General features: G+C 36.0%; 1 protein-coding gene across 3 annotated transcripts in view; it reads right to left on the bottom strand.

The window, feature by feature from the left end:
* Positions 1-6,776: 6,776 nt before the first annotated feature.
* Positions 6,777-17,290, bottom strand: part of tfeb (transcription factor EB) — a 40,608-nt gene continuing 30,094 nt past the window's right edge. For 2 of the 3 annotated variants that reach the window (XM_067388216.1, XM_067388217.1), the window contains exons 5-10: positions 17,099-17,191; positions 14,168-14,285; positions 13,334-13,390; positions 12,733-12,808; positions 12,452-12,599; positions 6,777-10,877 (exon numbers count right to left, since the gene is read on the bottom strand). In XM_067388216.1, the coding sequence (XP_067244317.1) occupies positions 10,356-10,877; positions 12,452-12,599; positions 12,733-12,808; positions 13,334-13,390; positions 14,168-14,285; positions 17,099-17,191 (1,014 nt within the window). In that variant the 3' untranslated portion in view covers positions 6,777-10,355. The remainder of the gene's footprint in view (positions 10,878-12,451; positions 12,600-12,732; positions 12,809-13,333; positions 13,391-14,167; positions 14,286-17,098; positions 17,192-17,290) is intronic. The other variant, XM_067388218.1, reaches the window with a different exon arrangement.

Here is a 17,290-nt window from a genome sequence, read left to right as displayed (position 1 = left end):
GCAGGCATGAAGAAGAAAGAGATTCTAAAACCAAAACTTGCTTCATTAATAATCCAAACACAGAATGAACACGCAGGAGAATAATACAAACCACACAATGCATAAAAAGAACTGATCAAGAACAACTGAATAACAGGGCTATATAAACAGGGGTAAAACAAAGAAAAGTTTGATATATGTGAAACTAATAAGTAACTAGCCTATATGTAACCCCCCAGTCCTACTCGCCCCGCTCTGAGCAGGACTCGAACCAACGTCTAACAAAGGAGCTAAAGACCACAGTCTGTAATGTCAGTCCTAGCCTAGTCCAGGGGAGTGATGTTTACACGCCCAGTTCTTACTAGCTGGCTTCTGTTACACTCACCTCCCTAAACCTCACTCCCAGTCTGGGTCACAGCACCAAATGTAACCGGTCCTAGTGGCCTGCTCCGAGTGGGATTCGAACCTGCATCTCCAGCACTAGGTGGCGGCAAGGGGCTGTATTTCAGTGAGTAATTAAACCATCCATTCAACTACGTTCAAAAACACTGATTTGTTTATTAATGAAACAAGGTGTTTAAATTATTTTTAAATGTTAAACACCACTTTACAAGGCTCATCCGACCAGCAATGTGTTGCAGGGTTGTTTCTTCACTTCATAGAAACAAAATGGCATTGATTCAATGGATTGACTAGCACTGATGCCATGTATGGGAAATCTCCTTAAATATTGACATGATGCTACGACAAAAATTTCCTCTTCAGACATGGCAAACTTTTTTTTTTACAAATATATGACTTGACCTGAAGAAGGACAGACGCAGGTAATCGCACACACTCGGTAAACTCTATCTCTCTCACTCGCTCTGTTTAGACTTCTACAGAATCTCTGTAAAAATCATAATTGTACATAAAGTCTTAATTAAGTAAAAAGAAAGAGCCAGTTGGCGGAAATAAATTAATTCTTCACTCTTGTTATCATTATTAAATTATTTAAAGTGCCCATATTATGGATTTTTGAAAATTACCTTTCATGTAGTGTGTAACATACAGTAGCTCTAAATGAATGAAAACATCCTGCAAAGATTTAAATCTGAAAGTGCACCATATATAAAGTTATTCTCTCAAAAGTAAGAGTTGACTCTGAGTCAATTAAATGAGTCGTTTGTAAAACGAAGCCGTTTGGTTGTGACGTCAAAACAAAACATTAGCATTAGCATTCTTCAAACTAAATGCGCTCAACAAGGGATTCGCAAGCCAAAGGATGGGTCAGTACCCAGTTTATTTGGACCAGCTTCTTCCTCGTCGAATTACAACCTGTAAGTATGATTAATAATTGTTGCTGTTATGTTCTCTGTAGCTTGCACAATATGTATTCAGTTGTGTGTGATGTAGTTCTCCAGCTAGACAGCTAACAGCAATATGTGTTCACTCGCAATTGTCTAGAAATGTGTCAAATGATTGTCGTTGTTATTACTTGGAGTTATGATAAAGAATAGAGCAATACATTGGTGTACAACTGCAGCACTCTATCAATACGTTTGTGTTTTGGGCTAACGCATATAAGGTAGAGTGGGGTAAGATGAGCCATTTTTTACTTATGTGGTCCTCAAAATATGGGAAAATGAGGCAGAAGTACAATGAAAGTATTTAAAGTAATTTCAGGATGTTTCCGATCATTTTAAATGATCAGAATGTAACTATGACAAAGGGTTCTAAAAATATGGCTGCTCTGGCTCAATTTACCCCAGGTTAGGGGTAAACTATTGCCAAGATACATGGGGTGGGTCAACTTACCCACTGGCTCATCTTAACCCACTCTCCCCTACCATGACTCTTTGAGTGTTTACCACAAAGCTGTCGGCTAAGTTCGCTAACATAAAGACAAAACAACTTAATTCCTCTCTGAGTCTTTAGTTTTAGAACAGAGTGGAGCATTATCATTATTCTAATACCAATGTAAGCGATGCAAGCACCGTATACTGTACTCTGTGTTAACCAGCAGAAGTCATCTGATCAATCACCACAAATTAATTAGCCTCATGCAAACGAGGGGTTTGGAAAAATGAATCGTTGAGCGTGTCGTTTGGGAGTCATTGCATATTATAAGAAAATGAAAATGCTTTTTGACCTTGCATGCTTTTAAACCTGGTGTTGGGGACTTCAAATGCCATAATAGGGGCACTTTAACATTCAATACACATGCAATGTCCATTATAATGTACAAAAAACTGTCTAACAACGAACACTGCAACAATATTACAGTAATATCAGTCATCAGATATCATTTTCACTACAATCGATAACTGAGATGGAAGACTGTACTAGTTGTATTCGTATAAAGCAGATAGATAGATAGATAGATAGATAGTTTGCACATTCCTGAATCATATGCAATATAATATGAAGTAGGCCTATAATGTCAACACATTTCTTGTTTGTGTTGATTAAAAAAAGACCTAAATATATATATATTTTTTTAAATGGAAACACTGGTCTAAAACAGATAAGTGCAATTCCCTTCCATAAATGGAATCTCAATTGACCCTTCGCAGGGAGTTTGATTGACAAGCGATCTAACCAATCAGAACGCCGAATCCGCCATTTTGTCTGACAAAGCAGTCAGTAGTTAGAAGATTAACCTTGGTAGACTTAAGCTTGAAAAATGGTGTGTATTGACGTCTTTCCGCATTTGAAACAACATTCCTTCTCATGTTCATTCATGTTTATTTGATGCTATTAATTAACTAGTAAGAAGAGATGATTGGTTTACTAGCCTCTTGAGCTGAAGCGCTACAGCAATCTGTGATGACACATTAAAGAGCCACAAAACGGTTTTTATTGTTTGAATTTCTTAAAAAAACTACACAGTTTGAAAGCTGGGTCTTTGTCTTGTCTGTTGACGTGTTGTCAGTGTCGTCTTTGCTCGGCGATGTATTTTTCACTCTGTGTGGTGTGACAGCGTCATGGCTTGTCGGACAAAACAATAGTAACTAAGGGGGGCGGGTATTTGCGAAGGGTCAATTGTTACTTGTTTGTTGGGGCAATAAAATGACCTATTTTAATGCTTTATTCTCTTCCGTCCCACTTCCGCATGCAATCCGAAAGCTCTTCCAGAGCACCAAAGAGGCTTTTCTGCCAAGCACCAGAGCAGGCAGGAAATGTACAGCCCGCCCAGGCCACCTCCAGGGCAGACATGCTTCAGCAGTGCTAAAACCTTGTGGCGTAACACAAGCCCTCCTGTACCTTAATTTATGTTTTCACATTTGATTTTTTCTCTTCCTCAAACTTACAAGGATTTTTGCCAGGAAACCACAAGGAAGTATGTGCTGGTCAGGCATTTTCGCATGTGTTTTGACGACAACGAGCAGGGGGAGGAAAATAAGTTGAGGGATGAATGAAGAAATAAAGGTGTATGAGCGTTGAGGGGGGTCGGAGGGGGGATTCCAACAAGCGAGCCATAACATCTCCACACTTCAAATCTACAGGGATTTATTAGATATGGAAGTCCATTAGCATCATAAAGAACAGGCAGAGAATGGCGCTTCGCCAGGGCTGGGGCCTGAGGCAGCTTAAAGACACATGGACGTCTGGATCTGAATAAGCCGATTTGTCTTGATTTAAGCCCGAGAAGGGCTGTTTAACTCAGATATGCATCTTCAGCACTCAGAGTCTGAAGGAAGGTGAATAATCATGGGGCAGGACTTGAGAGAAGGGAGACCACCAACAGTCCACACTTGCACGGTACTTTCTTTATGCCAGTGTCCAATTTGATGCAGATGGCGGCTAGGGGAATGAGTGCGTGAGTGTGCATGCGCGTCCATGTGCACGGCAGGAGAAAATACCAGTTTTAAAGATACAGTCTGCAACAGCTTTTACTTTGACAGATGAAAAATAGACCACACTTTCACTGTGGGATATCCAGACCTTTTTAGTGAGTTGAGAACTGCATGCTGCACATTCAATGGGCCTTTTTCCAGGTCCAGTCTTATTTCTAAAGTGCTGCTCTTTGACTCTCTTTTTCCCCCCTTGCATTGTAGACCGCACTCCATGGGAATCTGGACAAAATGCAAGCTTGCTTGCTTGCCACAAGTTTTTATTCTTATCACCTAATTCGCATTGCTTAAGCCCATAAAGCCAAAATTATCATATATTCATTTCTAAGGCCCTCTAAATAATCAAAACCTGTTGCACACAATCTACTGCATGCCTTCTGCTCTCTCATTCATAGTTCATAGTTTTTTAGCAAGTATAAAAGCCCTTGCTGTGAAAACTCTAATGATTTTTATGAAATGAGAATAACATTTATGTTGTCAGTAATATTTCAAGATGAATATTTACTGAACTGAAGCAACTCTGAAGGTTTACTTGATTATATTAGAAAAATTATGGCAAAATGTAAGTACCAAATACAACAGAACATTTGTTTGTACATCTCTCAAGCATCATAGTATTGCATTCCATGTTTTGCCCCCCGAAAATGAAAACTACAGAGCTTTGATAATAAACCAAAGCATCATATTGATGGGAGACATTTACAGTATATTAATTTTGTGTAAGTAGTCTGCTGTTATAAAAATCGCATTGATTTACATGACAAACTATCAGAATTTCATCCTATATTTTGGCCATATAAATATCAGCAGCTGCAGCAAATAGCATATTTTTGCTCATTTTGAGTGAATAAAAATGTTTTTTTTCCTCGAGTGCGAACTCTGTTTTCTCACTATATCATAGGCTACTCATACTCTACATTATGAGCCATAAAGCATGATGTATCAAATATGATACAATACATAAAACATGTAAAGGTAAAAAAAAAAAAAATATATATATATATACAATGAAGATTGCCTCCCATTGACTACCATAGTGTTTTTTTCCAACCATGGTAGTCAATGGGGGGTGAGATCTGCATGGTTACAAACATTCTTCCAAATATCTCTTTGTGTTCAGCAGAACAAAGAAATGTATAAAGGTTTAGAACAACTTGAGGGGGAGTAAATAATGACAAAATTTTCATTTTTTGGTGAACTATCCCTTTAAACAGCTGATTTGAAAATTTCCTCCACCTGTAGTGCAATTAAAACATTTTTGTAACCTTTAATACATTTAATAATTAATTGAATATGTAATATAAGAACACAAATTAATAATAAGCAACTATAAATGCATTAAATAAGTCTTTTGGAGTGTGAACAGTGTGTATTTGTATTCAGTTAGCATGCTAACCCTGGTTTAGATCAAGGCCTACATAGTGATAATTGGATGTGATTATATTTTCCTAAACAAGAACCGTGTCATGTTTATCTTTACCACATGCTTAATTCTTGTTTGTTTTCTTTAGATGCTATATCAAGAGGTCAGTTTAATTGACGCCATACATTAAGAGAGAAGATTAATTCGTTTCAATCTCTGTTTACAGTTCACTCATTTTAATGAAGCAACACAGTTCTCGACCAGAACGTTGCATATGCGTGAGGTGGCAAGATGACTGCAAGCTAATTATTCCTCACCTCGTCCTATTTTAAGCCTCTCTTTATCTGGGATAAACTGCCCTAATAAAATGGTATTTAAAAATAGGTTAATTGCATTGCAGTGCTGTTTCTGTAATTGTTACAGGAAATAAATGAGGTTGCGCTGAGGGAGTTTCACAGATCTCTGGTGCCCCCTAGAGGTTACAGCGTTTTTCCCACCCGCGCGACTGCTTTAGTCATACTTCCCACTGAAGATAATCTCTTGATTCACGAGTGTATGGGAAAATTAAGTGGTTATGGCAGATTAGTCAAGATTGATGCCTGAGTTAAATAATGAGTCCATGTCCACATTTAATCTGTTTATACCCTTGAAACATTAGCAATTTGTGCCAAACCAAATAAGTATAGTGCTAAAGACATCAAGCTGCTGTTCATGTCATTGATATAAGAAATCAGATATAATACAAGGTAATAATATTGTTGTTGTAGAGGTCAGCTCATCTCTGATGAAAAACCATTTCCCGTTTTCACTATTAGGCTATATGGCGTTAGCTAATTTTGTTTAAAACCTCAAAAATGTTTCCCAGGGTAGTTAGGTATTCCTCCATTTTTGTGCATGTTTCCTCTCAGCAGAGATATTTTACTTAATTACTATATATGGATGCTTTTTAAAAATAAAAAAGATAAAACATTCAGGATAGTATACTACCATTTTACTTTACTACAGTTTCTGTAGTATACAGAATGCATGGTCTATGCATGTAATAATTACCTAGCAGTGTTACTGTTAGCTAAAACCATTAAAAATGGTTTTCGGTAATAGAAATAAAGCTGAAATAAAAAATAATTGGAGCCGTATTTTAATATTTATAAAACAAAAAATATTTAAAAGCACACAAAATTACTAAAACTTAACTTAAAATAAAATTAAAATAAATAAAATTATAAAATATCTACAAATATACAACAAAATCCAACTCAAATAGTGATAAATCGTATAATAATAAATATATAATACTAAAATAACACTGTTCATTTGCTAAATCATACAGCAGGAACACAGTGCAATTCAAAATCTCTTTCCCAACTGATTTGATTAAACAACCAGAAGTTGAAATTTGAAATAATCTGTATATTTAAAATAACTTTTTATAATAAAATAGTAATAAATAATTACTAAATAACTATGTTAATTAAACATGCAGTGTAATGAGATCAAGTGACAATGCATCATACTACTGATTGAAATTTTTATTATAATGCGTTAAATTTAATATGCAGTATACAATATACACTGCTCCAAATTCATTCAGCATTTAACTGACTAAATATATTCCATTCCTCACATAGTTAAAGACAATTACCTCTATTTGAATTCAGTATGCTGGTGTAGAGCGCCCTCTAATGGCACTGTCGAGAAACGTTCACATCCCGACCACCTTCAAAAAACATGGCTGCATCCGAAATCACATAGATACTTCATATAAACAGTATGTGGTCACGTGTTTGCTACACAAAGTTTGCTAGTAACACTGTATTTGTATTGTAGTAAGAGTAGGTTTAGGGAAGGTGTAGATGTTAAGTCTCAAACCACATTAATATCGTGCTGGAAGCATAATCTGATTTTTCGTTGTCGTGCTCCCTACTGTTTTAATGGGAGGTAGCAAAAATCATCAGAACACCGCATTACATTCGTACTACACACATTCATAGTGATGCCAAGTATAATTCAAGTAATTACTTATTAAAAATAAGTAGCTACCTACTCAAGAGAGAATGCAATTTCAGACACAGCCCATTATTAAGTGAACAAAACACACAAGCCAGTAGATATACCATCAACTTAAATATATTTAATGTGAGGTGTCATTTACTTCCAGAGAATTATGAAAAGCAAATCCCATAAACATGACACATCCACAGTACTGAAACATTCTCAAGGCCTTCAGAGGGTTTTGGTAAAAAACTTGAGACACATTCTGCTTGTATTGTCTTTCAGCATGCTGTATAATGAAATGCCAAAGTGTTTTTTTTTTTTTTTCTTTCTTTTTTTTAATCATCAAGATATTTTACCAAAGCACGCTCTTTACTTCAAGTGATTTATCTTCATTCTTAAATGGCAAACCTTTTCATTCTTGGTGCATGGCTAAAAAAAAAAAAAAAAAAAGTCACACAAGCAAAATTAGAAGCCCCTTCCTGCTATGCTATCCAAAATGCCCTTGCTTATTTTGCTACGCTACGCCTATTATAGCTAACCAAGTCAAAGATTTGCATAGAGTAACCAGCTCACAATAAGAGTTGTTGGCTGGTTTAAACTTGGCTGAATTCGGTGTATGATTCAGGCAGTTAGTCATACACCTGCAATAATGCAGAAAATACACTATCACAAAAAGTGTCTCTCCAGTATTTTCAATACTAATTCATGAGGTTTGAACGGTGCCATTTCAGCACCTATGAACTGTACCTTTAAAACAATAAAGCAGTAAAACAGGGAGAGGTGGTTAATAAGACACTGGAGGTGCATCATACTGTTTCTGAGGACAGCGCATAGATTCTATTAAAGCTCATGTTCAACACAGGCAGTTTACAAGCCACCGTAGTTTATCTGTACAATACATAAAATTCACATTCTCAAAGTTTGAATTAAAATTGAATGAAAACAATGAATCACTACTCAACAGTATCACTTTTCCTCAACTGTCTTTTTCTTAAAAAAGGAATAAAATCAATATAAAAACAACATTACACATTGTTCTTTAAATCTCTTAAAAGCCTAATATGTTTTAACGATTCTGTACACACACAAAAAAAAAAGAAAAAAAAAATATAATATGGCTCTGCACTTGCCATTTGTATAATATAATGGCAGAAATATTTTTATATTTCAATGGCTCGGCAGTGATATAGAAAAAAATAAAATAAAAAAAGGACAGATAAATTACATTTAAATGGCTTAGTGGCATAAAACATTTGAAATAAAACTCACTTCATAAAATCTTTATAATATCAATAAAATTAAAATAGTTTTTCCAGTGCTTTGGGAAAAAAAAAAAAAAACCTATAATAATACATGTACCTTTTCTATATATTAAACTTCCTTCAGTGTACAGCTCAAAAGCTGGATCAAATTTCATGTTGATCCAGGTTCCCTGAAAGGCACCTTGGGCTGTATGAACTTCAGTTGGACAAACGGCGCTCACAGCTGTTGGCTTTATTTTACAGCATGCCAATACAAGAGGGCATTTGAGTGTGTGCTTCTTGAAGAATCTGGCCTTGGCTTTAAGGCACTTTAGTAGGAGTGTGTGGCAACAGGACTAACTAGTTCATTTATGTTGTATTCTGCTGCACTGTCCACTGAACGTACTGTCACACTAGCACCTGGTCTGGTCTGTTATGCAAACAGAAGCCTGGTGTCATTGTTTCGTCCTCAACAATGACAAAAGTAGCTATATATATTATATATATATACATATATAAAGCTGTGTAAAACTAATGCTAAAAGGCAATATGGAAGGTTTCTTTTGATACCTTTATTACAGGGGTGTCCAATCTTGCTCCTGGAGGGCTACTGTCCTGCAGAGTTTAGCTCCAACCTCAATTAAACAGACCTGAAAATCAAGGTCTTACCAGGCATACTAGAAGCTTTCAGGCAGGTGTGTTGAGGCAGAGGTGTGTGACTGGACAGAATTGGACACCCCTGCTTTATTTCCAAGTCTCTCCATATTGGTGGAGAGTCACACCAGAGTACGACCTGTCCTGATCAATGAAAACATGCTGCCGTTCTCTTTTTTCGTCTTGCATTTCTCTGCATGGACATTACAGAGCCTTTCCAGAGTTCCCACACACTTTAACCAATGAATTTTCCAGGACCTTTTAAGTTTGTGTAACTTTTTACAGTCATTCAGATTCAGACTGATTCGCTAATGAATCATTCAGTCTCTTTTGTGAACCTGTTTGCGATTGGTGGAAAAGGACTTTTAAGAATCATTCAAATTCTGTCTGATTCACAAATGAATCATTCAGACTGTTTTTGTGAATCCGTTTGGCTAACTCGTTTAACCGAATAACAAAATCAAATTCACTCAAAGTCTCAAGATTGTATTAATATATTAATCTAAATTTAGAAATCACAATTTCTTGATATTTCCGGGTTTTCCGTGGCTGTGGGAACCCTGTCCTTCCTGCTTTTTGATAAACTGTCTGAGGATAAGCTGCCCTTGCATATTGCTCTGATACAGAAGGCACTGTGTTTAAGAGCTCAGGTGTGGTGGTATAATTCAAAATAAATAATAATAATAATTAAAATGCTCAAATAATCATTTCTGTCTGGATTTAGAGGACATTAAGTGTGTGTGAGAGTCTCACATGTGGGAAAAGATTGACGCATGTCAAAGCTAAAAATATGTAATTCTAAAGATAGAGAATGTGAGTGTGTGGTTTGGACTGTTACAATTCTAGGGCGAATATGTATATCTAAAAGGCATATTTAAATTTTTTTAGACTTTTTTAAAAGATATACTGTTATATGGCACGGAGTGTAAAACAGCACTTTTTCACAGCCTTCAAGGCAATCTATATGTATCTGAGTACATATCTTTGTACAAAAGTTTCAATATAGGCCAATTCTGGGTGACAGAATTCAAGCATATCAGTTCTCTCTGTTTAGTTAGTCTATATTGCATGTATCAACATGTGCATATTTTCATTTCTGTGACAATTCCGGAGCAAAAATGTTGCATGTCAGATTAAAAAAAATAAAAAAGTAGCTAAACTTTAATTTCACGGTGGCAAAATCGTACCTTTCCCCGTTAACAGTGTGCCAGACTAAATGCGATATCTGTGTGTGTGTACATGTCGCATCATATGAATGTGGTGCAGTGACACCCAAGGCTGTCCAGGTCACAGTATGTCTGAGTCCTCAATGCTGAAGCTGCTACGGCGGCTGCTGTCAACAGAAGCCTCGGGGGACATGGCGGACAGCAGCGGGTCTCCTCCCAGCGGCGACAGGGCCTCTTCCATCAGCAAGAATCCTAGCTCGCTCTTCTTTCCCATAGGTGCGACACCTCCGCCCAATGAGCTGAGGTCCCCCATGCCATCCTGATATCCCGGGATGCCGCCGTCGCACAAGTCCAGCGACTGGGCATAGTCAAAGTGCTGGGAGCTGCCCACTGCTGGGTACTGCAGTGGGGGCTGGGGGTGGAGGTGCTGGTGCTGGTGGAGTTGAGGGTGGGGCAGGGACTGCTGCTGACCCATGTGCTGCTGATGCTGGGGGTAGTGAGGAGGGAGATGGGGCTGATGCGGCAGGTGGTTCTCTTCAGGGCTGTTCTCCTGCTTGACGAAGGGGTTTAGAACGTCAGTGTTGTTCAGGCCGGATGGAGAGCTGCTGGGGAGGCCGTGCATTTGGGCCTGCCTTTCAAGCTCCTGAAGAAATAGCACAATAAGATCACAATCACAATAACATGATTAGTTTAACATCTCTCAAAGTTATGTGTCTATATATATATATATATATATATATATATATATATATATATATATATATATATATATAATATAATATATATTTTTTTATTTGTATAGTTCAGTGTTATTTTAGTATCGAGATACTATTATTTTACTATATATTGAGTTTTATTAATAGTTTGAATTAGTTTTTATTTTTATATTTTCCATTTTCATTGTAATTTTTGTTAAAGTTTTAGTAATTTTGTTATTTTTTTAATATGTCTATATAGTTTTTAATTAATTTTTATTTCAGTTTTAGTTATTTTACTACATCAAGCTAAATAAACTAATTAAATTAAATAAAAAAATAGAAATGTTGCCTTGGAAACTAGCTGAAATAAAATAAGTGTAAGTTTTTTTTTTTTTAATTTAATTTAGTTAATGTATATTTTATTTCAAGTAACAAAATGGTTTTAGTTTTAGTTGAGGGAGAGCAAAGGAGGGAAGTTTATAACACCTCAGCAGAAATACACTTTGGCATGCTGAATAATATCTCTGCAAAGCAAAACACCTTCATGAAAATAAAAAAAAAAGAAAAAAAAAAAAAACTAAATCTGTTCAAATTGATTAACCAAAGTAAATATATATATATATATATATATATATATATATATATATATATATATATATATATATATATTTTTTTTTTTTTTTAAACTGCATTTCCAATATTACGGGTGCAAGTGTTTAATGCAACTGCACAAAATATTTTATAAAAAAATATATACATGTATGTATTTATATATATATATATATATATATATATATATATATATATATATATATATATATATATATATATATATATATATATATATATGTAGTACACTTTTTCATGTCCATTTCCTGTTTTTACATTCAGATTACTTGTTGTCATTTGTTGCTCATTTAAAATTAATCATTGTAATCACTAATAATTAAATAACGCTGTTAAACGTTCTCTTTATCAAATTTATCAATTATTTTAAAGTTATCAATTTTTCAATATTTACATTATAATGTTATGATGCCTAAATTTACTGTAAAAAGACAAATATAATTTTTTTTAAACAATTATTAATTATTATTTTTTATTGTTCTTAATATAAAAGTAATGATCGACAAAACACCCTGAATTTTTAATATTGTGCATCCCTAATAATGCTCAATAAACATTTCTTATTATTATCAATGTTGAAAACAGTTGTGCTGTTTAAAATTTTTGTGGAAAATGTGATACATTTTTTTTCAGAAATTTTTGATGAACAAAGTTCAAAAGAACAGTATTTATTTGAAATAGAAATCTTTTGTAACATTATACATACATTTTTTATAATTTCTTTAAAAATAAAAATCTACAGACCCCAAACTATTAAACGGTTGTGAGCATTAGTGAGAAAACAAAATAGGAAGAACAAGGAACTGATATGGTTTAATACGGTTTAATGTTTATCTTGTTGCTAAGCCAATTTATTTTCCATGTGTCACATAAGTCCTGAATGAATGTTCACCTGAATGCGAAGCCACAGCTGTTTGTTGGCCATCTCCATCCTCCTGAAGTTGTTCTCCACCTCTCTGGTTCTCTGGATGTCCTTCTGCATTCGTTTAATATACTCCACAGAGGCCCTCAGAATAGTGCCTTTATTCCAGCGCACATCCCTGAACACAAGAGGTTCCAGGTCAAGTACTTATTAATGAAAGAATACTACAGTTCATCTCCAAGTCTCCCAAGTTAACATCTGGTCAGTATGAAATTATAATTGTTTTAATGCTCAGATGAACACAAACTTACAGATCATTGGTTTTGGGAATCATGGTGCCCAGCTCCTTAATTCGATCATTGATGTTAAACCTTCTCCTTCTTTCAACTAAAAGGAAAAAATAAAAATGTTTGTTAGCATGGCAATACTAAAAATTTGTAGTATTAGGACAGAATGAGGAATCCACCCCACTCTTTCTCATACAGACTTTCAGTTCTTTAGCATGATGCCTGACCTTGACCATTATGTGGTCATCATTTTTTATTTGTTTTCTGACTCAATCTAATGATGGGAAATGAGCAATACTACCTTGGTGTGTAAATTGTTTATAATGCACTAGCAATATATACCCTCTTATACCATAGTGCTTGGGAACAGGCCAAGCTCTGCAGAATTACTGTCTTATTGTACAACTCCAATACTTGTGAAATGTCACAGGCAATTACATTTTAATGCCACGGCAGCAGGATCTGTCCAAGTTAACGATAGACCAAAGTATAGTGCGCTGTCAGCTAAATTTGCCCGGAGGTGGTGGTGACGGGGTGTCAATGACAGGGCACTAGCGGAGATAGTGTACTTTAAACTGAGGGGTTGTAAACTGAAAGAAATGAGAGGGGAAAAGCGCATACTCACTCAGGTTGTGGTTGTCTTTCTTCTGCCTCTCTTTAGCCATTGCCCGAGCTTCAGCATCTTGCCAAAAACAAAAGGCAATGCCGTCAATCGACATGTTTTGCTATACATGCAAATGCTGTCTGAACTGGATTTATGAGGCTTTGTAATAACTTTGCAGTTTCTTTTAGGCTTTGCTCAATTTTATTTTATTTTAATTTTTTTTTAGGTTAGTATGTCAACACATTATAAGATAGGTTAAAAACTTTGCCTCGGGTTTCTCAAGACATAAAACATAAACAACACAAGAAATTTTGAGTATGATCTAACATTCTCATCAATCATCTTGTGACAATGATGTCATGTTTGCTTCCCATAATTCATGTCATTCAGATCACTTACGTACACTCTTTTTAAGGGTATAACCTACTATATACTATCAGTCAAATGTTTAGACACTCTCGACTAAATGTGTGTTTTTTTATGTCAGATCAATTTTGTAGATAAATCAAATCACACACACACACACACAATATATATATATATATATATATATATATATATATTATAAAATAGTTGTGTTTGACCAAATAGGGAAACATAATAAGGCTTCTCAAATTGTTGAGAAGTTGGTTGAAAAACTTTTATTTTTATTTTATTTTGGTACATAATTCCCATTCTTTCATTTGTTTTATTTCACATGGTGTATTAGTTTACCACTATTGTAAAATAGTCTAAAATCTGGGAAGTTGTGCTAATAAAGAAAAGCTTTTGATTTTGAAGCCATAGCTGGAATTGTATGTGGTGTCTTCTGTGTGTGCAGCAGTACTTTGTTTTGTACATTTTTAGAGAATGTACCTGACAGTTCTCTCTTTATGGCAAGATTTGCAGGGCAGGAGTTGCTGGTCATGGCGATAGCTGATCCAGACATACCTGGCCCCGTGTACACATCCAAATGGCTGCTGGACAGCGGGAGCTACAGTGCACAAAGAGTTATATGTCAGTCTTGGTGAGTTTGATGACAATAGCGTTATTTAAAATCTTTAGTAACAATTAAACTAAATTATGAGTACAGTTGACAAACATATTCCTCAGTATTTGAAGACTACTGCATGTCCTTGCTGCAATCTATGCTTTCCTTACTGGAGAAGATACAACTAGTTTGTCTTGCAAATGGCATTTTATGAAGCTATATTCAGCGTAACCCTGGTAAATCATCACAATCACTAGAAACCCAATAAACACTCAACTTATCTCTAGAGCAAAGCCATAAACACTTGAGATAATGAAGATAAAACAAAAAATATCACACTCAGCTATTGCTTCTAGGTGAGAGAAATGATTGACTATGTTCTTTCTTATCTGGGTGTTTATGATTTTACACCAGTTGTATCTTTTATTCCATCTTAGTGCCTCAGTATAATTGTAAGCAAGCCGGCTATGAGCTCCTAATGAGCCGTAACAGATAAATCAGCTCAGATACCTTATCACAGAGGCTACTGTGAAGCACGAAGCCAAACAAACACAAATCAACAGTAAAAAGTCAGCAAAGAGAGTTTAGAATTGAGCCCGTTATGTGAAGCAGCAACTTCTGGTTAATTCTTATGATTAATAATTCAGCGAAGCATACCTCAGTGACATACTGAGACAACAGAAACTAAGAGAAAAGTGTATAAGAGAGAGTGTGAACTTATGAACTCTGCTTCCTGACAAACAATGGCGATGATTCGAAATATGTGCATGCAGACTATGCACAATGCAAAGTGTTTGACGTCCTACTGGTTTTGGAAATTCTATTCTGAGAGGCTTTTAATCACTGATCAAAGAAACAGTGATCAAAGGAGGGACATGATCAGCGGGGTCAGAGGCGGCCTTTGCAGCCGCATTAAGAGTCAAAACCCCACCTCTTCACCCCCATGTATTTTCTGACCTTTAAAACCCCTAATGCCCCACAGAAAAATATAGTTTGCACACAAAATATTGAGTAAAGTGGCCGATGTTCCTCATAAAATCTGAGACTATTTGCCACTGTTTGCTTTTTTAAATGGCCATGTTACAAATCCACCAGGATTATTGATTTAAATGTTCTGTGGATAAGTGTAATATAATATAATTTATCAAGGAAAACCTTTGCATATGGAAAGAATGGTAGGGGAAAATGGCAAGATACTGGACTTATTCAGGTAAATATATGTTTCTGCACTTCCTTATGCCTGCTGATTCCTGTATGCAGGAGACCAAGTCAGAGAGTCTGGTACCAAAGATCAAGCATTACAATGGAAAATAGATCTCTAGAACACTGATCAATAGGAAAATCAATCAGACGCATTCACTCGATACTGTAAAAATAAATTAATGTTAATAATATAATAGAATATAATATTATATATTATTAATTCTGTCATCATGTATTCACTCTTATGTCGTTCCAAACCTGTATTACTTTTTTCTCCTTCTGTGGAACACATATTCTGAAATTTTTGTCCATACAATTAAAATCAGTGGGGTTCAATGTTGTTGTGGACTTCCACTGTGGGGACAGGTTTGGAACACCATGAGGAAATTTTAATTTATGTGTGAACTATCCCTTTAACAGTTGAAACGGTTGTACTCAGTTGCTCCCCTGCAGGTCTACCTAAACAACAGCCATAAACAATGAGCCATTTACAGATATGAGCACAACATGCTATAAGTGTAGGGCTAAATGTGTGTGACAAGGTTACCGGTGTCCATTTGCTTTTTTCTTTCTAGTCCCTCTAGTTTCCAGGAATAAGACACGCAGAAACAAATAGCTGCAAGACTAAACAACCCCACCCCCTGCTTCCTACCCAATATCGGCCTGGAGAAAGGAGAGTGATGGGAAAAAGACGGCCTTACCAGCTGAATCTTCTCTCCATCGATAACCTCCACAATAGCATAAGTTTTATTTGTGTCTTTCATATTGGCCTCTGAATCTCTCATAGCTGCACACACTTGTCGTTCGCCCTCGACCTCTCCGGAGAGACTAACTTGAGCTGCCCAGGGACCTTCTCTCTTCTACTTTCTCCTAACCACTAAACACTGAACTTTCCCCTATCTGGACTTTCAGCCTCCCCTCCCCTCCCCAGCCCTCTCTCTCCCAAACCTCCCCCCTGCTTCCCCACCTTCACGAAATGCCTTGTAAACAAGTTGAACTCTAACTGAGAGCGGCTTAATTGTTAATGTTGGGCAGTTACTTTAAATACAAAGCACAGTGCTCCCACTTTCCTGATTTCCAACGCAATGTCTTCTCTTGAGTAAATCAGGCCACAATTTTAAGTTAATTAAACACTTCAAATACTTAAAACATTTCCCCCAAGACATGCCAAAGGAAGCTGGCAAGGTCCTAATATCGATTATCCAATACATCGAGCACAAAAAAATTCAGCAGGCAAAGTTCTCGATGAGTCTAAACAGAAAATAATAAGTTGTTTTGAGGCTGCATGAGAAAAAAACAGTTGCATCACTTTAGCTTTGCTATAATTAGACGTGACTTTTGGTAATCAGACAAAGATGCTTTTCATCCCTATAACCCTGATAAAAAGCAGCACAACAAATGGATCCAGCATAATTCCTCCATTGTCAAAGAACGAGGTTGTGGGGGTTTCAAAAATAGACCTATTCAGAGGCAATAAGACGCAGACTGTGCATCATAAACAGGAATTATTCACTCAATTTTCCACTTACCTTCTGGGATTCAGCGATCTGTATTAGTCACAGGCGGCAATGTCAACGACTAAAAGGCCTGAACTGAGTGAAGTCTTTACTTACTGTGTTTGGCATCTGGACCACAGGGTCAATATAAGCCTGGATGTCATCATAACTGGACTGCAGGCTGATGATGTCATCAATAACCTCATCCATCTTGTCAAAAACACAAATAAGGAGAATTTAGACACCTTGTGCATTTGCATTCTACAAATTATGTACGCGTTCTCTTGATTATTTAAGATTTTTTTGCTA

Source organism: Chanodichthys erythropterus, chromosome 6 (assembly GCF_024489055.1).
Source record: "Chanodichthys erythropterus isolate Z2021 chromosome 6, ASM2448905v1, whole genome shotgun sequence".
Classification (NCBI taxonomy): Eukaryota; Metazoa; Chordata; class Actinopteri; order Cypriniformes; family Xenocyprididae; genus Chanodichthys; species Chanodichthys erythropterus.
The sequence above is the reverse complement of the archived record's forward strand: the minus strand, read 5'-3'. Positions and strand labels throughout refer to the sequence as shown.